Source organism: Phocoena sinus, chromosome 16 (genome assembly GCF_008692025.1).
Source record: "Phocoena sinus isolate mPhoSin1 chromosome 16, mPhoSin1.pri, whole genome shotgun sequence".
NCBI classification, from domain to species: Eukaryota; Metazoa; Chordata; class Mammalia; order Artiodactyla; family Phocoenidae; genus Phocoena; species Phocoena sinus.
Window position 1 is genome coordinate 84,212,862 of NC_045778.1, and position 17,165 is coordinate 84,230,026.

General features: G+C 57.0%; 1 protein-coding gene across 2 annotated transcripts in view; it reads right to left on the bottom strand.

Moving 5' to 3' along the window:
- The window catches only part of STK32C (serine/threonine kinase 32C), an 80,859-nt gene that overhangs the window by 5,646 nt on the left and 58,048 nt on the right, over positions 1-17,165 (bottom strand). For both annotated transcript variants that reach the window (XM_032609102.1, XM_032609103.1), the window contains exons 3-10: positions 7,302-7,453; positions 5,930-6,103; positions 5,038-5,075; positions 4,849-4,938; positions 3,982-4,085; positions 3,277-3,393; positions 1,948-2,073; positions 1,742-1,873 (exon numbers count right to left, since the gene is read on the bottom strand). In XM_032609102.1, coding sequence (XP_032464993.1) covers positions 1,742-1,873; positions 1,948-2,073; positions 3,277-3,393; positions 3,982-4,085; positions 4,849-4,938; positions 5,038-5,075; positions 5,930-6,103; positions 7,302-7,453 — 933 coding nt within the window. The remainder of the gene's footprint in view (positions 1-1,741; positions 1,874-1,947; positions 2,074-3,276; positions 3,394-3,981; positions 4,086-4,848; positions 4,939-5,037; positions 5,076-5,929; positions 6,104-7,301; positions 7,454-17,165) is intronic.

The window sequence follows — 17,165 nt, forward strand, 5'->3', positions numbered from 1 at the left end:
TCCATAAATAAACCGCTACGTTCACGGTCAATTAATTTTTGAAAATGATGCCAGGCAATTCAACGGAAGAAAGAAGAGCTCTTTCAACAAACAGCGCTTGGACGACTACATGTCCACAGGCAAAAGAATCAGGTTGGACCCTACCTGACACTATCCATAAAACTAACTCGAAGCGGATCCTACACCCAAAATGTAAGAGAGAAAACATAAAACACTTAGAAGAAAACACAGGAGTACCTCTTTGTGACCTTAGGTGAGGCAGTGGTTTCTTAGAAATGACACCAGAAGCATGAATGAACGAAGAGGAAACAGATACGTGGGACTTAATCAAAACCAGACTTCCGCTGCAGATGGTGTCAACCAGAAGAAAGAAAACCCACAGGACTTCCCTGGTGGCGCGGTGGTTAAGAATCCGCCTGCCAGTGCAGGGGACACGGGTTCGAGCCCTGGTCTGGGAAGCTCCCACACGCCGTGGAGCAACTAAGCCCGTGCGCCACAACTACTGAGCCTGCGCTCTAGAGCCCGCGAGCCACAACTACTGAAGCCCACACGCCTAGAGCCCGTGCTCCGCAACAAGAGAAGCCACCGCAATGAGAAGCCCGCGCACCGCAACGAAGAGTAGCCCCCGCTCGCCGCAACTAGAGAAAGCCCGCGCGCAGCAACGAAGACCCAGGGCAGCCAAAAGTCAATAAATTAATTAATGAGTTTATTTTTTAAAAAAGAAAGAAAACCCACAGACTAGAAGAAAATCTTTACAAATCGTCTAAGGCACTTGTGTGCAGAATATGTAAATAAATAACTCATCGATCAATAATAAAAAACAGAAATAAGAAATGTAACTTCAGCTCTTTCATATAAAGAACTCAAAGCCATCACTCCCACCCTGATGGCAAGAACAAAGTCAGACCAACAGGAAATCAAGGACAGCTCCACACCTGCAGTGCCCCTGCCGGCACCAGGGGCTGCCATCAGGGGAGGGGATGGGAGCCCACCCACCTTCTCACTGAGAAATTGAGGCTTCCAGGGAAGACCCCATCCTGGCCTTTCACCGCAGTGAGAAGAGGCTGACGCCTATCTCTCTGCCCAGGACCCAGGCCGGGGGCAGCGCAGGCCCCCCAGGTGTGAGAGGCTGCATCCCAGGACATCCCCACAGGCTCGGCCGGGTCCGGGGGCTGGGGGACTGCCGAGCGCATACAGTGTCCCCGCTGTGACCACCACCATCCACACCCGCAGCCCTAGTTGTGTTGTGAACACTGGCCATACCCCAGAGACGGGTCCAGGCTGGATCCCCTGCTCCCCGGGAACGCCCCCCACTTCCAAGAGCAGCTGACCTGGGGCAGGATGGGGGCTTTGACAGGTTAAACCATGTCCCCCAGGGTGGGGTCCTGGCCCCATTTCCTCAGAATGTGAAACGACGTCCCTGCAGATGCCACCAGTCAAGTAAAGGGCAGGTCACCTGCACTACGCATCCTACTCAGTGTCACCGGTGTGCTCGTGCGAAGAGGAAGCAGACACCCACACGCACACGCACACACGCACCCACACGTGTGCACGCACACGCATGCACAAAAGCGGGCGTGCACGTACGCACACAGGCGGCCCCGTGACCACGGGGGCAGAGCCTGGCCCTACGCAGCCACGGCAGAGCCGCGTGAGGCAGGAGGCACCCTCACACCCCGACGGCCAGTGCCCCCGCTGCAGAGGAGGGAGCGAAGGGCTGGGCGCGGGGCCCCGAGCTCACCGACTGGGAGCTGTCCCTGCTGCTGTCCCGCGACCTGTTCTTGGCCAGGCGCTTCTTCTTCTTGTGCAGCGGCCGCGACTCCAGGATCATCTCCTCCAGCTCGAAGGTGGGGTCGCAGTGCAGGCGGCCTTTCTGTGGAGGACGGTGCTGAGCCCGGCACCCGGCCACCCTCGCCCGCCCCGTCCACCCTGGGCCTGCGGGCTTACGTTGGGCACGAAGCCGGGCTCCACCTTCTTCTCACTCAGCTCGGTCCACAGCACACCGGCCAGTGCGGGGGCCGCCTGCATGTCCTGCAGGCTGGACACGCGGTGCTTGGGGTTCACGGTGAGCAGCTGGAACAAAGCCCCGGTCAGCCTGCCCCGGGCCCAGGTCTGCCCGGCGCTCACCGGCCGCGGTGCAGGTCTCCCTGGAGCCATCAGTAGGCAGTAGCTGCAGCCTGGCCGACTGCCCTCCCGCTTGGAGCCCGACGGGATGGTGGCTGTCAAGGCCCCAGGAGGCCCCAGGGCAGCCGTGTGCGCGTGGCCAGCATCACAGCCATCACCTTTTCCGGGAGAAATGGCAGAGACCCAGTCCGAGCTCCCCAGCCTGGTGTGCGGACCCTCCTCACCCCCGGCCTGGGCCCGCAGCGGCCGAGGTCCCGCCGTGGGAGCCACCTGGCTGCTGTGGGCACAGCTGCGCGGGGCGAAGGCTGTGTTAAGAGCCCCTCTCGGGGACTGGGGGAGGGCCTCTAGCTGCTTGGCTACACTTCCAGGGCCAGAGGTCTCCGGGCAGGGGCCAGGACCTGCCCAGCAGGACCCAGGGGCCAGGAGACGGGAGCTGGGGGTGAGCCGGGCCACAAATGTCCAGCACGCCCTCCCTCACCCATCCTGACCCAGCTTCGACGCCCCAGTGTGCTTGAGGGATGGCTCTCCGAGTGGGGAGCTGGCTGGCCAGCCGAGGAGCGGCCCCCCGGCCCGGACCTGGACCCCAGGGGAGGCACTCTGGTGGTGACACCACAGCCCCAGGTCCCCACAAGGCTGAGGTCCCCACCAGGCTGAGGTCCCCACCAGGCTGAGGTTCCCGGGCCGCTGCGGACTCGCGCTCAGGACCTGGGATGCGCGGGGGTTCTGGGGTTTTCTCTGCTTGCTCCCCGCAGGGGGCTGGCCAGGCCAGTGACCGCCCACCTCCAGCAGGAGGCATGGGGCAGAGGGGACCAGAGCAGGGCGGCCCCGGCACCCAGCCCCACACACCCTCCCTCCAACACACACGATGGGGTGACCTGCCCTGAGTCTGGGCATCTGTGACGTGCAACCAGGTCGTAAGGATTAAATTCAGCTGCACCAGTGCTCACGTGGGCCGAGCTGTTACAGCAGGACAAGGAGCGGGTGACCGCTGGAAGCCAGGCCGGAGAGGGACACAAGACGCAGAAGGCGCGAACCAGATGCCTTCTCCGGACCAGGGCCTCCAGGCTGCCCACCCTCGGGACAGGATGCCCGTCGAGCCCCACGTGTCCGGCCGGGCCTGCACTCCAGGCAGGGCCAGGAGGGGCGGCTCACCTTCCGCAGCAGGGCCACCATCTCCTTGGACCAGGTGGGCACGTACTGGACGCTCACGGTGCTGAAGAGCTGCACCAGGGACTCCGCGGTGTTGCCCGAGTGGATGTCGTAGGGCCTCTGGGCAGCAGAGGCAGAGCTGCAGCAGGCCCCTCCCCGAGCCCAGGGCCACCCGAGGTGCGCCCTACCTGCCCCCAGCCCCCGGTGCAGGCCAAGCCTGCAGTGCAGCCGGGGAGGCGACCCGAGAGGCTGCCAGCGGGCTGGGGAGGACGCACAGCACCCCCAGGGCGCCTGGGCCTGGTGGACCAGCTGCAGAGGGCAGACGGGGCTGCCTTGCCTAGGGCCTTCTCCAGGGCACAGTCGTTGGAGGCCCCGACGAGGAGGTGGGAAGGGCAGGTGGTGACCTGACGAGGCCCCCAGCCTCCGGGGCTCCAGCGCCGGCTGGGCCGTGGCAGCTGCGGGGATAGCACAGGGGCCCACCCGCACACGAGCCTCATGGGAAGTCCCGAGGGGGCAGCCCTGCTGGACGGTTCTCTGCCTGCCCCCCGCCCCCTCCAGCGTGCAGCCTCGCTGACGGAAAGCACGGACCGCCCTGAGCACCTGGGGGTGGGGGCAGCCTCACCCCTTTGGGAGCTGGGGCCACCCCCGGGGGGACGCAGCTAGCTCGGGGTCTGGGGACTGAGCCCGCGGGCCGCAGGAGCTCCGTACCCATCCACGCAGCAGTTCGTAGGCCATCACCCCCACCGACCACCAGTCCACCTCGAAGGAGTAGCCGGTCCCACCGTTGACAAAAGACTGGAAGATCTCCGGAGCTTTCCAGGGAGGGAAGGAGGAGCTGAGCATCCCTGACCGCAGGGCCCGTGACCCCAGCCCCGGTGACCACAGGGCCCGTGACCCCAGCCTCGGTGACTACAGGGCCCGTGACCCTAGGCCCGGTGACCGCAGGGCCCGTGACCCCAGCTCCGGTGTCCGCAGGGCCCGTGACCCCAGCCCCGGTGTCCGCAGGGCCCGTGACCCCAGCCCCGGTGACTGCAGGGCCCGTGACCCCAGCCCCGGTGTCCGCAGGACCCGTGACCCCAGCCTCGGCGACTACAGGGCCCGTGACCCCAGCCCCGGTGTCCGCAGGACCCGTGACCCCAGCCTCGGCGACTACAGGGCCCGTGACCCCAGCCCCGGTGTCCGCAGGGCCCGTGACCCCAGCCCCGGTGTCCACAGGGCCCGTGACCCCAGCCCCGGTGACCGCAGGGCCCGTGACCGCAGGCCTAGAGACCAGGATGCCGCCAGAGCTGGACTAGGAAGCTGCCCTCAGCGGTCAGTCCGTCCTTCCCCACTGACCGCCTGTTCAAATCCCGGTCCCACAGCCTGACGAGGGTGGTGGGCTATCTCATTATCAGAACCACAATACACGCCCGTCACTCAGATTCTTCTGCACGGATCAGACCTGGCTGCTCTTAGCCTGGCCGTCCCCTGCTGCTGTGCCTTTAGGCCAGTGACCCGACCGCACCAGCCACAGGCCAGGGCAGGAGACCGGCCGGCAGGCTGGCGGGGGCCGCGGGCTGGGAGGGCGAGGCTCACCCATGTACGGCTTGGTCCCGGCCAGCGCAGTCGCCCTCTCGCCGTCCTTTATGATGGTGGCGATGTTGAAGTCAGTCAGGTGTGCATGTCCTGTGAGGGGAGAGGACAGCATGACTGTCGCAAGGGGATGTGTCCTGCGGGCAGGGGTGCACACCCTCCGCGGCTCTGGGCTCACACGCCTAGGCTCACCTCGCTCATCCAGGAGGATGTTATCGGGCTTCACATCTCTGTAGAAAGAGCAGGAAGCAGGGAGGTGAGTCCCAAGATTCCGGCAGGGCTGGGGTTCCCACGAGCTGGGTCCTAAGACCCCCTCCCCACCTGGCAGCACCCTGGCAGAGCTGGGTGAGCCCAGCCCTTCACCTCCGGAGGCCAGACGGCGGGGAGAAGGCCCAGCGCTGGACGCCGAGGGGCACCGAAGCCCCCGGAGGGTGAAAGCAGAACCCCTCGCCTGGACCCCCGAGGGGGGCCCTCCCCCAGAGCCAGCTGCGCAGAATCGTCAACTGGGGGTCTGTGGCTCCACCAGCTGGCCTCAGGCCTTGCCTTCCCAACCTCTCGGCACTCAGTAAATGTTCGGTGCCTGCACCGTGACCAGGTAACAGAATCCCCACAGGCAGAAACGCAGAATCGTGTCTACTTCACTTTATACCACATGGGATTGTGTGTTTTATCTTGTGGATGCAGCTTTATCTTTCTCATTTCATCTGCCTTCAGATGCTAAAATTAGTTTGAATGTTAAAATGTTAAAATTAGCTTGCATTTGCCAAAGACACGGCAGATGGGCACAAGGGCACCTGCTGGGCGGGGGCAGGGATACTGCAGTTGAACAGACCAGGTGAAGCCCCCCTCCCCACCCCATGAAGGCCACCAGCCCTCTGTGCCCAGCCAGCTGGGGATGCTCAGATAGGACCCACCCCAGGTGGCCATCATATGTGCAGCCATGGAGCTGGCCTCGGAGCCAGGCACTGACGGGCCCGGTGCCACACGTGGGGGCAGGGCTGCGGGTAAGGGCAGGGCAGAGCACACAGGAGCCCATCTGGGTCCTGCTGGAGGGCGGCACCCGCCCCGTCAGGTGTGCACACACCTGTGGATGATGTGCTGACTGCGCAGGTAGCCAAGGGCCAGTGCCATTTCACAGATGTATAGCCTCACGGTGTCCTCAGAGAACTGGACGTTCTGCTGCAAGTGGTAGCGCAGGTCTCCCCCCGGCAGCAGGTCCACCACCATGAACATGTCCTCCTCGTCCTGGAAGGAGTACCTGTGGGCACCGTGGGAGGACCTGGCATGCGCACGGCTGGGGGGCCAGAGTCACAGCTCCTGCCACACCTGACGAGTCCCCCTATAAGAGCCCTGGCCCCAAGGCCACCCCCCACCAGGCACCCCCAGGAGAGGGGCCCTGCCCAAGGAGCCACCTGGAGCCAGAGCCCTCAGGAAAGACAGAGGGGCCTGTCCCCATGGGAGGTGCCCAGCTGGGACAAAGATGCCCCTGGCTGACTGATGGAGAGTGGAACACAGCACTGTCTCTGGGCCATTCTCCTGCCGCCCTGGTTTCCTCTTCGCCAAAAAGGGGATAAAGAGGGTTGTTAAAGAAGAAATTGAGACAGCGAGGAGAAATGCTCAGGTAGGGCTGGGCAAGGGACCAGCTTCTAACAGCCGGCAGCTGTAGTGACTGTGGTGGTGATGGTGGTTGTGGTGGTGATGGTGATGATGGTGGTGGTGACGGTGGTGATGGTGATGATGGCGGTGATGGTGGTGATGGTGGTGATGGTGGTGACGGTGGTGACGGTGGTGATGGTGGTGACGGTGGTGATGTTGAGGATGGTTTTGGGGATGAACGTGATAAAGAAGAAGACAGTGGTGAGATGATGAAGATGGTGGCAGTAGGAAAACAATGGTTTAAGGACCTCCGTCCACTTTGTAATCTCTTCTGTGAGCTCTCAGATAATCACCTTGCTCTTGTCTCAAGAGTAAAGTTACAAAGAATTAAGTTTTCATGTCATGTTCCTCTCTCTTCCCCCCAGAAGCCACACTGTGTTCATTCTAGGGGCTCGCAGGACTCCAGGGAGAGCGGAAGGGGTTGACCTCACTGAAGGCTCCCCCACCCCCCAGCTAGTCTTGGTGCCCAGTTTGTGGAGGAAACTCAGATTTAGGCGCTAGAAGTCTCCCTCCCGGACTTCAGTGCCAGAAACTTCATGTGTCATAGGCATCCTCTGTGGGGAAGTCTGGGCTTCCTGCAGGCCAGGAAGCCCTGCGTCAGTGCCATGTGTGTGTGTGCGTGCGTGTGTGTGTGTGTGGACACCTAGTCCGGGCTTCCTGCAGGCCAGGAAGCCCTGCATCAGTGCCATGTGTGTGTATGTGTGGACACCTCCCAGGGCACTGGGAGGCGAGGGGGGAGAGAGGGGAGGGGAGGGGGAGGGTGCCCGGGGCAGGAGAAGGGCTCCACCCCGCCCGCTCACCACAGGTTCACCAGGAAGACGTGCTCGATCTCCTGCAGGATCTCCAGCTCCCGGAACACGTTGCGGACCTCGCCGCGCTCGATGCACTGATGCTTGTTCATGTACTTCATCGCGTACATCTTCTCCGTGTCCCGCTTCTGCACGATGCACACCTGGGGGCAGAGAGCACGTCAGCACCGCTGCCGGGACGCGTACCGCGGCCGTAACAGCACTGAAATGACCGGATTTCACGTCCTTGGCGGGAATAAGTCTCCTGTGCAGACTGAAGCTGGGGGGACCCGGCCTGAGAGCACAGATGCCAGCGGTGGCTAGGCCTGCGTGGTGCCCGCGCCCCTCACGGGCCGAGACCTGGGCTCCCCCTTCTCAGGGCTTGGGGCGGTGACTGGTTCGGAGGGTTGATGGGGCATGAACGAGAGGACCCCCCGCTTGGTGCCCTGCACCCAGGGAGCCCAGAAGCAAGAGCTGCCGCTCCCACCAAGCACAGGCCACCGTCCCCATCGCAACAGGGACGCTCCCAGAGAGTGGGGCCCTTGCACAGCTCAAATCCCAACCCTCTGAGCAGCGAGCTGCCATGTCAGTAAGCAGTGTCGACACTGCCAACACGGGGCTAACTGCTTGCAGAGAGACCAGGATGCAGAGGGGAGTGAGAAGCACAGAATAAGGAGAAACTCGGCCTGGGGTCCCTCGTGGCCAAGGAGCATCAGTCAGAACCCGGACAAAGGAAACCAGGGTCAAAGAACAAAACACTGGGCTGCAGAACCAGTGCCACACCCCCCATTCAAGTGGAGACACCATCCCCCCAAGACAGATAACCCCAAGCCATTTCCCACAGACCTCAGTCTCCAGATCTTCAAGGAGTGACAGCCAGAGACCTGGAGGAAGTGGAAAATTCTGGAGCTCCAGATGGGTGGGGGACTGTCCCAGATGCCTCACCCAAAGGCAGGTGACCTGGCACTGATCACACATCTCAACGGGCACCAGATCTTGGGCCAAACCTGCTGGATCCGACCCTTTGGTGAAACCCACGTCCCTCACGCAGGAACGCATCTTAGAAACGCAGTGATTTTTCCAAAGATGTTCTTCACAGGTGAACAAACCGTATAACACACTTTCAAACCACCTTAACATCCAACATCCTTATGGACACGGGCAAGTAAGAGCAATGAAATATCACACAGCCACTGGAATAATATTTGCAAATACTTTTAATGACGTGTGACAAAAAACGCCAAGGGAAAAGGTCAAGCTACATTATTTAATGCAAACAGTGTAGAGATGACACACCCATATAGGCAGAAGCCAGACCTGCTCGGGCAAACAGAGCAGCCCCGCTGGGGCTGGGGGCAGGGCACGCCGAGCCCCTCCCTGGCTTTCGTTCCTGCAGCGTCATCGTGGCGCCATCTGGTGGCAGACGCCCGAGGCCCAGGCGCACCCACGTGGGGAGACAGCCAGAGTCCTGCACACCCACGTCTACCCGCTACAGTGACCCTCACGGGCACAGCTGCGGTTCCGAGGTGACTCCACGCTCACCCCCGCGCTGCCCACAGGCCGTGTCAGGAGCCCCAAGAGGCAGAGCTCACAGGTGACGCCCACGGGCACAGAGGGGGCGTCTTCATGGCTGAGCTCTGCACACCCCGAGCCCACACTGCCCCACCTCGAGCCCAGGGACACAAACCCCACCAGGGGCTGCGACGGCCACCCAGACGCCCACGAAGCCCTGCCTGAAGCTGCGTCACCTGGGCCGACGCCCCAGGAAGACCCCACCCTGGCGACTGGAGGGGCGGGGCTGGGGCGTTGGCCTGAGGCCCACGTCGCTTCAGGCCTCCAACGACGCCCACCTGGTCTCCAAGCTGTGAGACCACGCGGCCCTGCCGGCGACAGGGCGCTTGCAGAAGGGAGCCCCGGACTGTGGGCGGGCAAGGGCAGCTCTGATGTCCCCCAGCTTCTCTCCCCGGCCAGAGGGCCCTGCCTCCCGGGCCTGTCCCTCCCCTCGGGCCTGCCCACTCCGACTGGCTGGCCGGTGGCCTCTGAACTTGGCTGACCCTCCGTTTCTCCATCTGGCTCGCGAGCTTGTGAGGGGTCAGTGAGGACGGTGGGTAAGAGGCTTCTGCCAACTGGTCGTGGTCAAGGGCAAGTCCGGGCCTGTGTGCACAAGTCCACCCAGGGCCGCGTTCACTGCTGTGACCAGCTAAACGATGGCCCCCACGGTGCCCACATCCTCGTCCCCAGACTTCGCGGGCATGTGACATCACCTGCAAAAAGGACGCTGCAGGCGTGGTTAAGCTGGTGATGTCGAGGCGGGAGGCGGTCCTGGCAGGTGCAGGCAGCCCTAATCGTAATCACAGCGTCCTCGCGGGGGCAGAGCAGAGACAGAAGAGGGTCTTGCCCGGCTCTGGCCCCACAACGGAACGCCACAGGCTGCACAGGTCAAACAACAGGTGTTTCTCTCATGCATTCCGTGGAGGCTGGACGTCCAAGGTCAGGGTGCTTCCTGGCTCGCAGGTCACCGTGTCCTCGCGTGGCCTCGCACGGTGACATCGCGTAGAGAGTGAGCCAGCTCTGGCCTCTTGTTCTTACAAGGACTCCATTCCCATCCTGGGGGCCCCTCCCTCACGACCTCATCCAACCATCACAAACACCATCACTCTGGGGGCTGGGCTGCAACGTGGGTCTGGGGATCCAGGCCACGCAGAAGGAAACGTGACACCTGGAGGGGCTGCAGCTCTGGGAGGAGGGCTGAGGCAAAGGACGGACTCTCCGCTCCAGCCTCCAAGGGAGCACGGCCCTGCGGGCCCCTTGATCCTAGCCCAGTTAGACTGAGGCCAGGGCTCTGGCCTTCAGAACCATGAGAATAAATGCGTGCTGTCTTAAGCCGCCCAGTGCGGCCACTCATTACAGCAACCCCAGGAAACAGATGTAGCCGCTCAGCCCTCCAGGTGCCCTGAGGGGCCTGGACGAGGGTCGGTGTCACTGCCATGGAACACTGCTTTCCAAGCTGCCAGGGCTGCTCTGGGCCGTAACAGGCAACTGTCACTGAGCACGCCAGGCCCTGTTGGACAGAGAGTGGCCAGGAGAGAAGCCGGGGCAGGTGGCCACACTGCAAGGCCCCTAAAGGCCACGCATTTTAGGACAGTGAGCCTTTCTGAATCTTTCCTCTCATTTCAGCAAAACGGCCCCCAGGTTGCCCTGGGATGGCCAGAGCACTCTCCCCAGCTGGCTGCCCTGGGCGTTGGGGACGCACTCCCAGAACCTTCCAAGCTGCCCGGGCACAGCACGGGCTTGACTTAATGTACTTTCGTGCGTCTCCATGTGCCCGGTCCTGGCCGGAGAATGTCACCCGGAAGTGCAGACTGACGAAGGGGAGCCGGAGACCCCGTCGCGGGCGGCTACGTAACTATGGTAAAGTGCAATTACACCAGTTAAAAGCTGTCACATCCGCTCTCCAAACGCCTTCTCAGGACTTCTGAGCCTGTGGCAGGGTTGGGGTGAGGCACTAGACTTCCCCACCGCCCCCCAGCCAAAGATCCAAGGGGCCGAGAAGGAAGCGGCCAGCAGGGCCCCAGAGGGGCAGGTGGGCTGCCCCACAGGGGCTCCTGGCCGAGGTCACGGGAGAAGAACCCCAGAGCTTCTGCACATGCCGTGGGGCACATTCCGTGGCTGTCAGCCTGGCTGAGTCCCCTGGGAGCTCTGCAGGCCAGTGCCTGCCCCTGGGGCTGCCCCCAAGCTCCTCACGGTTCCATCACTCAGCAGGAAGAACAGCCCTACCTACCTCAGCTGCAGGGAAAGGCCCTCGAGCCCTTTTAAGTGTGAAACTTCAGCCTCCTTCCCACCCCTGGCCTGGAGCTGGGAGACCGGGCTGATGGGTGCTACCTTTGTAGGCTGCCAATCCGGGCAAGAAAATGGGCTGTCATGCAGACATGGGCCAGAAACACAAGTAAAATTCTGCCACTGCTGAGATGCAAGGCCAATGGCTCCCTCCCAGAGAGCCCTAACGTAGAAACACCACGTCCCGGAATAACATTAGCTCCAGCTCCAGCTGCCAGCCGGCTTCTGATCACAGACCAGCCAGCGCAACGCCACTCGCTCTAGTGGACGCTGCCCCAGGGAGGAGAGCGTCAGCTTCCCGCGGGCTGTGGTGCAGCCAGGCAGCACCTTCATCACCAAGAGGAACTCAAGGCACCACCACCGAGCCACCTGGCCCGATTTTCCAGATGCAGTGAAATTCCGGAAATGGAAATCCCCAACGTGCCCACCAGGTGGCCTGACAGCAGAAGGGTGGGCCATCCGCGGTCTGAGGTTTCTGGATCCAGAGGAAGCTGTTAGAGCTGGTCTTGGCCTCAGCATCACCCGGCCCTGCCTGGTGGGGGGAAACCTGGGCCCGACAGGACAGGAAGGGCCTGTGTGCTGAGGACCACACCGGCCCAAAAAGGGCGGGAGCCCGCTGCAGCTGCGTGGGGCTGCCATGCAGGAAGGACAGAAAGAAGCCCAGAAAGGGTGCTGCCGACGTCAGTGAAGATGGCCTCAGGACAGTGATTTTTTTCTGAACTTTCTGCATTTTCTAGATCACTTCTTTTTTTTTTAAGATTTATTTATTTACTTAACTTTATTTACTTTTTGGCTGCGTTGGGTCTTCGTTGCTGCGCACAGGCTTTCTCTAGTTATGGTGAGCGGGGGCTACTCTTCGTTGCAGTGCGCAGGCTTCTCATTGTGGTGGCTTCTCTTGTTGCAGAGCACGGGCTCTAGGCACACGGGCTTCATTAGTTGTGCCGCGTGGGCTTAGTTGCTCCGCGGCATGTGGGATCTTCCCAGACCAGGGCTCAAACCCGTGTCCCCTGCATTAGCAGGCAGATTCTTAACCACTGCGCCACCAGGGAAGTCCCTTCTAGATCACTTTTTTTTTTTTTTTTCCTGCGGTAAGCGGGCCTCTCACTCTTGTGGCCTCTCCCGTTGCAGAGCACGGGCTCCGGACACACAGGCTCAGTGGCCATGGCTCACGGGCCCAGCCGCTCCGCAGCATGTGGGATCCTCCCGGACCGGGGCACGAACCCGTGTCCCCTGCATCGGCAGGCGGACTCCCAACCACTGTGCCACCAGGGAAGCCCTAGATCACTTTTAACATTATTGTTTTGAAAGCCAGTCAAAATTTTCAAAATGAAAATAAGCGAGGGGGTCCTGGGAGAGCTGACAAGAGCTGCGGGATCGCTGGCCAGAGCCCCTTGCGGGCGGTAGAGATTCCTCCTGGCTCTTCCCTTCCGAATGCAGGCTGGCGGGAGGGAGACACTTGTGAGAGCTGGTCTGCGAACGTGACTCTGGGGGGCGTGGTGTTGGGAGTCCGTGGGTCATCCATGGACATACAGTGCCCAGGAGTGGTCACTGCCGTCCTGTGTCTTGCGTGTCACTTGTCATTCAGAGCCATACGGACCTTTGCCAGCTCCCCCCAGACTGCCTTGTCTGTGCTGTGACATCTCCGCGCAGCCTGTCCAGCAGCACAGCTCAGAGGGTGCTCAGTTCAGGAGAGGCCGAGTTGTTTTTGACCACCTGTGACACGGCGGGCTTTGCTCTTCTGGGCTGGCCTTGGGAGAAGCTCTGGATCTTGGTGAGGGCTGCACCTTCTGTGCCCTCTTCCGGGACGCCTCTGTGTCCGTGGTTAAGTCACAAAAGGCTGATTGATTTTAAGCCATGAAAAGGCTCACTGGTTTATAGTCACATTAAAATAGGTAGCCATTTAAAGACTTAACTTTTATTTACCAAAGATTATCCCAGATCACATGAACTTGAACAACATTTGGATTCGTTTCTGTATTTCTGAGAGTTTTAGAGATACTTAATTTATATAAAGGCTTATTTGTCTAGTCCTAGGACTAGACATGACATTCTGTGTCTTCTTTTTCATTTAATCTTCCCATAGGATGAATAAAGAGTGTATTCATAAAAAAGAGGTCATAAAAGGTTTTTCTTTACCTTTTGAGTAATCTGCCTAGAAAACAAAGATTCTGGGTCTTAACCAAACAATTTCCTGGGCTTCGTGTTGCCTTTATCATGTCTTCGATTACTTAGAAAAACGGACTCTTCTCAATATCAAAAGAACTAAATTTTCTTTTTCCTCAAGTATATGACTTCCTATATTTGCCTTTAAAATCTTTGTCACTTCAGAAACTAACACAACATGGTAAAGCAATCATACTTCAATAAGGATGAAAAAAAAAATCTTTGTCACTTAGGTTCAATGGCTGAATATTGTTTCACAGTGACCTGCAATCTTACTCAATCGTGTTTTCAACTTTTTGACATTTTTTACAAACTTCCCAAAATAAAGTCTTTTCGACCTTGAACTAAGTTTGGGATTTTCAAGAGGGCCCCTGGAGAATCTCAAAAGATTTATTATCTTACCTTATAAAAATAGAGATATTAAACTAATTAGGCATATTTGATATGTTAAATTACACGGGAAATATTGTCAAATTAAAACTGGTGATAAATCTTCTCTATATTTGTATGGGTATATGTTACTTACGTATAAGTGTTTCCAAAGTTATACAAAATGGTTAGAAACTTTTCAGTGTCCTCACTCTCTATATAATCAGCCATAATTCCAATTATTATCTTAAAATACTATATGACACAGAAATAACCAAATTTCCATGTCAGTTGCATCATTTTTGCAATAAACTCATCAGATCTTTGACCATGGCTATTTTTCAACTTTAGTCATTTACACATAGTTACTGTTTTACTCTGATGCTTTCCTGAAAGCTTTTACAATGAACTTCAGACAAAAGTGCTTCGTCTTTAAAAAGTTCACGGAAAGAACTCCGACAAGGACCCTGGAATACAGGTTTCTGGTAACTAAAACCACACCACTGAACCAGATGAGCCTTTCTAAAATCTAGTGGAAAAACTGATGGGTTCATAAAACTACTAATCCAAGATCAAGGAAAACAAGAATTAATTACATGGGACTAAAGGAACTCATGAAGATGATCATTATTTTTATGACTTTTTGTTTGAAGCACTGTTGGTTGTTTAATGTTCTGTTTTCCAGGCTTAAGAGATTATTTTTCTCTTTCTCTTTAAGCAATCTGGAAAAGTATACCTTTGTAAAGAGAACCGAGACATTTAGCTTTTCCCTGATCCCTCCAAAATTCAGAAACTCTTATAAAATGTCCTGTTTTCATGACAATATACTTATTTACATATAGGGTCAATAGAACATGTTCTCCTTGTAACAGGATTTAATTTAAAACATTGGTTATGTTACCAGACGTCCACTAGAATGTCATATTTTAAAACGATGTACATGGGATCAAGTGGTTCTAGGTATTTTCACCATAAGAATCTTTGCTGCAAGCAGAGAAAACTGATTGGCCATAACACGATTTTGCCATAAAAGATAAAATAATAAAGATAAAACGAAGAGAGACATTTAAAAAGACTTAATGGAACATGAAAATTAATAGCAAAAAATTTTAAGGATTTTATTGTAAAAAATAAAAACACAAGAAAGATTTGAATACACTTAACGTGTGTGTAGGTTCACGATTATAGTTGTATTGGGGTATAGCTTAGAAAAAGCAATGAAACTTCCTTTCTTAAAAGTCGACCGACCATTAAGGATTCACGATTTAATGTTGGATGTAAATTCTTGACGATATAAAAAAATCTGCTTTCTCTCTGGATTTCCCTGGAAGTAAAATGAACAGACAAGGGATGCTGCTGTTTTGTATCAATATATGGAATGTACATAACTAGTAGGACATATCTGGGCTACACGGAAACGTTCCATCACATGCTCAGCCCTTGTCTTTCTCCAAATCATCTCCGCCAGATTCCGTGCCAAATACCAAAATTCGGTCTACATCACGTTCTCCACCATCAAACGGCAAAAAGGTTTCACCACTTTCAAGAAATGTATTCTCATCAGGAATCACGTAATCATTTCTTTCTAGGGAACAGGAGGAGGCTGCGTCTCCTTTCTCTGCCAACTTCCAACACTGCATATGATACATTTGGGAAAGATGGCGTGAGACACTGTATCTAAATTAGCTACAGGATTGATAATTAATGCTCTCCAAGACTGTTGTGAATTACTAGCCACCTCTCTGACATTTGCTGTAGTTTGGGAAACTTTTGGTTTTGACGGGTGGGAGGGATGGCTGTGCCCACGAAGAATTTGCCGACTGACATGTTATTTTCAAGTGTGGTTTGCAATCTGGCTTTTACGGCATTGAAACCCAACTGTCAAACCAAACCGTCAACCAGTTATTTTATCTTTTACAGCCAATTAGATGTGCAGGGAGACTGCTTGGGACAAAGATGTTTACAGCGAAAATACCTGACACTCGAATCAGGTTTGACCATAGACTAAGGTCGACCCTATGAAGCAAAGCTTGTAAAGCCCGGGAGGTTGTGGCCTAGTGCCTGGTTTACGGGGCTCATGTCCTCACAAGTGAGTAAAGGTCACTTCTTAGCAGGTCCAGGGATCTCAGGACGTTCTGGGGACATCAAGAAGAGAGGAGTGCACCCCAAGTCATGGGTACTGAAGGTACAGTCTGGTGACAAGTTGCTGGCTTGGCTTCTTAGCCTCGAGAGGCTTTTAAAAGTCTAATCTGGAATTCCTTATAAAAGTTCCAGCAAAGCAGACTTAAAAGACCTACATGCTCAATCTACTCTTGCTGCACTGATATCAATAATCAGGCCAAGTTTAATGAAACCAGACTGATTTTGCAAACAAACTAATCTTCCATTATCTCTATTAAGAATGGGGGGGCTTCCCTGGTGGCCCAGTGGTTGAGAGTCCGCCTGCCGATGCGGGGGACACGGGTTCGTGCCCCGGTCCGGGAAGATCCCACATGCCGCGGAGCAGCTGGGCCCGTGAGCCATGGCCGCTGAGCCTGCGCGTCCGGAGCCAGTGCTCCGCAACGGGAGAGGCCACAGCAGTGAGAGGCCCGCGTACCGCAAAAAAATTAGTAATAATAAAATAATAAATAAATAAATGAATGGGGGTGATTGTAGGGACAGAACTCTGTTTCAGTAACAGTACAGCACACCCTGTGGGGTGTCCAACGGCCACGTCTCTTTGTCAGCAATTAACATTTCCTATTTCTCTCCTACCCTTCTGACCTGGAATCACGAGAAATGAAAACTTCCCCTACAAGCTGAAGCTTGACGACTTAGTACAAACTTCAGAGAAATCACACAGGTTACACGTGGACCATCCCCCTGGTGCTGGCTGGGGGCTGCTCAGAGCTCACCCGACGCCATGGCCACGTCCCAACTGCAGCCCAGGAAAAGCAGCGGAACTGCCACCAGCTGCCCTTGCCCCCCCCCCCATTCCAGGGAGGCACAGAGACCTCCCTCCTGGAAGTGCCCCCGGCTGACCACCCTCTGGACTCAGGCCCGGCTGGACAGTTGGCTTTTCCTTTGTTTCCACAGAAGTACCTCCCATTAAATGCTGATTGCTCAGACCATGCAAAGGCCTCACTTCGGCGCGAAGGCCCTCCAACGCCGCCTCCTAAAATGAGACACGACTGCTTAACTAAACTGACCTGTTCTCAGGACTGAGAAACTGGTTCACTGAGACGTGGCGCAGTTCACAGCTGTGACTCTTCCCGACGGGGGGTGTTGGGGGGAATCAGGGCGGTGGGACACGCCCTGAAAGGTGCACTCTGGCCACGATTGCCTCCAGCCAACGACCCTCACAGGGCAGCAGGGCAATGGGCCCCTGCACCCCCCTTTCCCTCTGCAACCAGGGAACCACCCCACGTGGACGATCTTATCCTCAGGATGCGAAGTCCAGGCCGAGAGAATTCTGTGCAAGCAGGCCTTGCTGAAGCATTTTTTCTCCTCCTTCGGCCTCCCACGGAC